Source organism: Penaeus monodon, chromosome 2 (assembly GCF_015228065.2).
Source record: "Penaeus monodon isolate SGIC_2016 chromosome 2, NSTDA_Pmon_1, whole genome shotgun sequence".
In the NCBI taxonomy this organism is placed as follows: Eukaryota; Metazoa; Arthropoda; class Malacostraca; order Decapoda; family Penaeidae; genus Penaeus; species Penaeus monodon.
This window is the reverse complement of record NC_051387.1, coordinates 47525384-47528470: the sequence shown is the minus strand read 5'-3', so window position 1 is coordinate 47528470 and position 3087 is coordinate 47525384. Positions and strand designations below refer to the sequence as shown.

Sequence of the window (3087 nt, the reverse complement as noted above, 5' to 3'; positions counted from 1 at the left end):
TCCCCCATTAAACCAGATTTTATATAAGCGAGTACAAGGATCACCTTAATTTAGCCCCTCTTTTTTCTCATAGCCGACCCATCTTCCCGGGTGGATTTTCCCTTTGAAAGAGCGGCATCAAGCTTTACCTAAGTGAACCGCACATCGCAATCATCGCTCTGCTTTATCATCTCTTCAATCACATCCCTTCTCTCAGAGTAAGATGCATTTAGACTTGAAATTGATTCTTTACTTAATGACTGGATGTGCACTCTACGTCTTTTGATTTTTCATTCTATTTATTCCCTCCCATGCTTTACAACCTTCCTTCTCTTTCCATCTTTATATGTCTCTAATTCACTTTTCTTTGCTTTATTTATTTATCCATGCTTCCCTCTCTTTTTTTTCTCACCTCATGCATCTACCCTCTCACCCTTTGCTTCTTTATATCCTGCCCATTGATTTATAATATCTATCTTTTTCCCCTTTATTTCTCTCGCTCCTTTACACATTTTCGCTCTCTTCCCCCTCTCCTTTCTTTACCACGCCTACATTATCTGAACATCCACTCTGAACTTATTCTTCTGCAGCATTTCTACTGTCATCTGTTACTTACACTTTTGGCAGCATAATTTAGATGATGTTACGAGATATTAGTCAACTTGACATCGGAAGCAAGAACAGCAGGACAATTGCCTACTGTGACGTCATCAGTTTTGGTTCGACGGCTGGGCACACTTCACAGGCGATTTCCGAATATGATCACTCAGCAGATCAGCTTATTTTCTCGATGAGAACTATTGAACGACAGCAAGAATTCCAGAGCATTTAATAATACAAAGATAGCAAAGAATACATTTTAGTACGATGTATCACCTCTAAAATACTTTTACTAGGTTTGGTACATGGGACGCGAGACATTCCATATATTTACATATGTCTCCATTTTTTTCACGAAAGGAAAGTGTATGTGGAGCTGGACTCGCTCAAGACGATTGCGGTATGACCGGGATAGAGCTGTACTGTAAGGACCTCGCAGGCACTGTCACATCTCCTATTAGATTTAACCTTGGCTTCAGTGACGCAGTGCTAAGGTGTAGGTATACATCTTATTGTGGTCTTTTAACTTTCGAATGCTATATATTTTATATAAACGGGCACACACACACACACCACACCACACACCACACACACACACACACACACACACCACACACACACACACACACACACACCACACACACACACTCACATCCACGTGTGTGTGTGAGTGCAGTGAGTGAGGTGAGTGAGTGTATGTGTGTATGTACGCATGTGTTGCGTGTGCATATAACCACCCAGCTACCATTCATTTTTTAAACATGGAAAATTTCCAGAACCAGTGATCAGTGCCGCATACAAATAGCTTAGAACTGTATCAATTTAAAACTGCGAGGGTCTGACAAGTATTGCATAAGTGGTATGTATAATCATTCACACTTAATTTTGTTATAAATGAAGCTCCGAAATCTTTCTAAAATAAAGAACAGGCATTAGATTATTTCACAAGAAGTGTGCTTATGACTGTATTGACGCGCAGTCGGGGATAACAGTATACTATACTTATATAAACAATGCGATCTGAAAAGAAAGACGTTATGTCTCCTTTTCTTGACCATATATATATGTCATAAATATGATCTCACATTATCATGCATACAGAAACATAATTGATCAAGTGCCTTTGACACTCAGCCGCGTCCACCTGCCAGGACGACACGTTCGCTGTGGGCTTCCGCATGAAGTGGCTCGATGACCAAGGGGACGAAGATGACGTAGGTATGACCAACTTCAGGCTGCATTGCCAGACCGGTACCGCCCAGAGTTATACGCAAGTTGAAGGTGATTTTTTCTTATTATTTGTGATTCTTTTGGTATTTCTATCTCTGTTTCATCTATTCTTCTCACTCATGGTATCTGAGGTGAGAATAATGCTTCTGTCATGACTTGTACACCGGACGAAGCATCTGCTGTTAATTTGGTTTGCAAAGCTCTAATAGGTACTTTGTTATGCTTCATTGTTGATATTACACCCGATTCAACAACACTGGAAAATTTGTTATATAGCTACTGAACTATATATATATATATATATATATATATATATATATATACTAATATATATATATATATATATATATATATTCACTAACAAAATATGCAGTTTGAAATAAACGCATTCCTAGACAACGTAGGAATTCGCAAGTTAACATTTTTAACATTTTGCAGGATATGCGATTTGTATTGTTGCACTGGGTGGTCTACGAAGTAATGGAGGAAAGAAATACCATGTCAGTATTCATGAACGTTTTATCCCCTTCAGGAACCTGGTACAACGAGGCACTGTGCCCTCCTTTGACTCTCATTTGTGGATTTCGTGTCTTGTATCAACCGCTTTCTGTCGCCGATGTCACCTGCTTCAACGAGATTGCAATGGCGTGCTGTTTCCTGTGAGCCTCGACTGTGGCATGACGAACCAGGGACCTCGGAAGGAAGGAACGGGGCACTGCACTGATCACTCGGCTTATGCGACTATACTCACCATTAGTTGTGATGATGGGGCCGGTGTTCCAAGGTGAACATCATATATGTGTTAGCCATAAAGCTTGTTTATTTCTCATGTACTGTTTTAGAATCAGCTTTATCTACTGCTCTCCAGCGGCAATTCCTGCTAGCTGAAACAATGAAATTAGCCTTGAAAATTTGAGGAAAAGGTACAAAAGGTGAACAAACCTTTGCTGCATTAACGTGTTCTGAAACAAAATTACGCTTTGCTTACTTTCCGTATAGAAGCTCTCTATAATTTGTACACGCGTTGGTACACGAGTAAAGTGACTGCCATTGTTTTCAGCCAACGTCACTTTCGAGGAGGTAGTAATAACGCTGCTATTTGCTACCTTCTAGGTTTTGGCCATATTTGTGCGTGTTTTTGTTTTGTTTTGCTTTCCTTGATAGATGTTTCATCACTATACTTCTGCATCATCCTTTCTTCATAATCATATTGCATACTGTCTACGATAAAATCACGTATCACCTTGGTTTTTGCATCTTTTGATTTCATTACTTCAG

The 3087-nt window shown here is 39.6% G+C and overlaps 1 protein-coding gene across 1 annotated transcript; it reads left to right on the top strand.

The window, feature by feature from the left end:
• The first annotated feature begins 981 nt into the window (after positions 1-981).
• Positions 982-2697, top strand: LOC119579041. Its single transcript, XM_037926765.1, has 4 exons — positions 982-1075; positions 1714-1860; positions 2342-2468; positions 2652-2697. Exons 1-4 carry the CDS (start codon positions 982-984, stop codon positions 2695-2697), a joined length of 414 nt encoding a protein of 137 aa, XP_037782693.1.
• Positions 2698-3087: the final 390 nt, after the last annotated feature.

Excerpts from the sequence above, each read along its gene's own strand:
- LOC119579041 (XM_037926765.1), top strand. The coding sequence starts at position 982 with ATGACCGGGATAGAGCTGTACTGTAAGGACCTCGCAGGCACTGTCACA. Across the intron at positions 1,861-2,341 it reads GAGTTATACGCAAGTTGAAG|GAACCTGGTACAACGAGGCA; the intron begins GTGATTTTTTCT and ends TATCCCCTTCAG. Across the intron at positions 2,469-2,651 it reads GCAATGGCGTGCTGTTTCCT|AATCAGCTTTATCTACTGCT; the intron begins GTGAGCCTCGAC and ends GTACTGTTTTAG.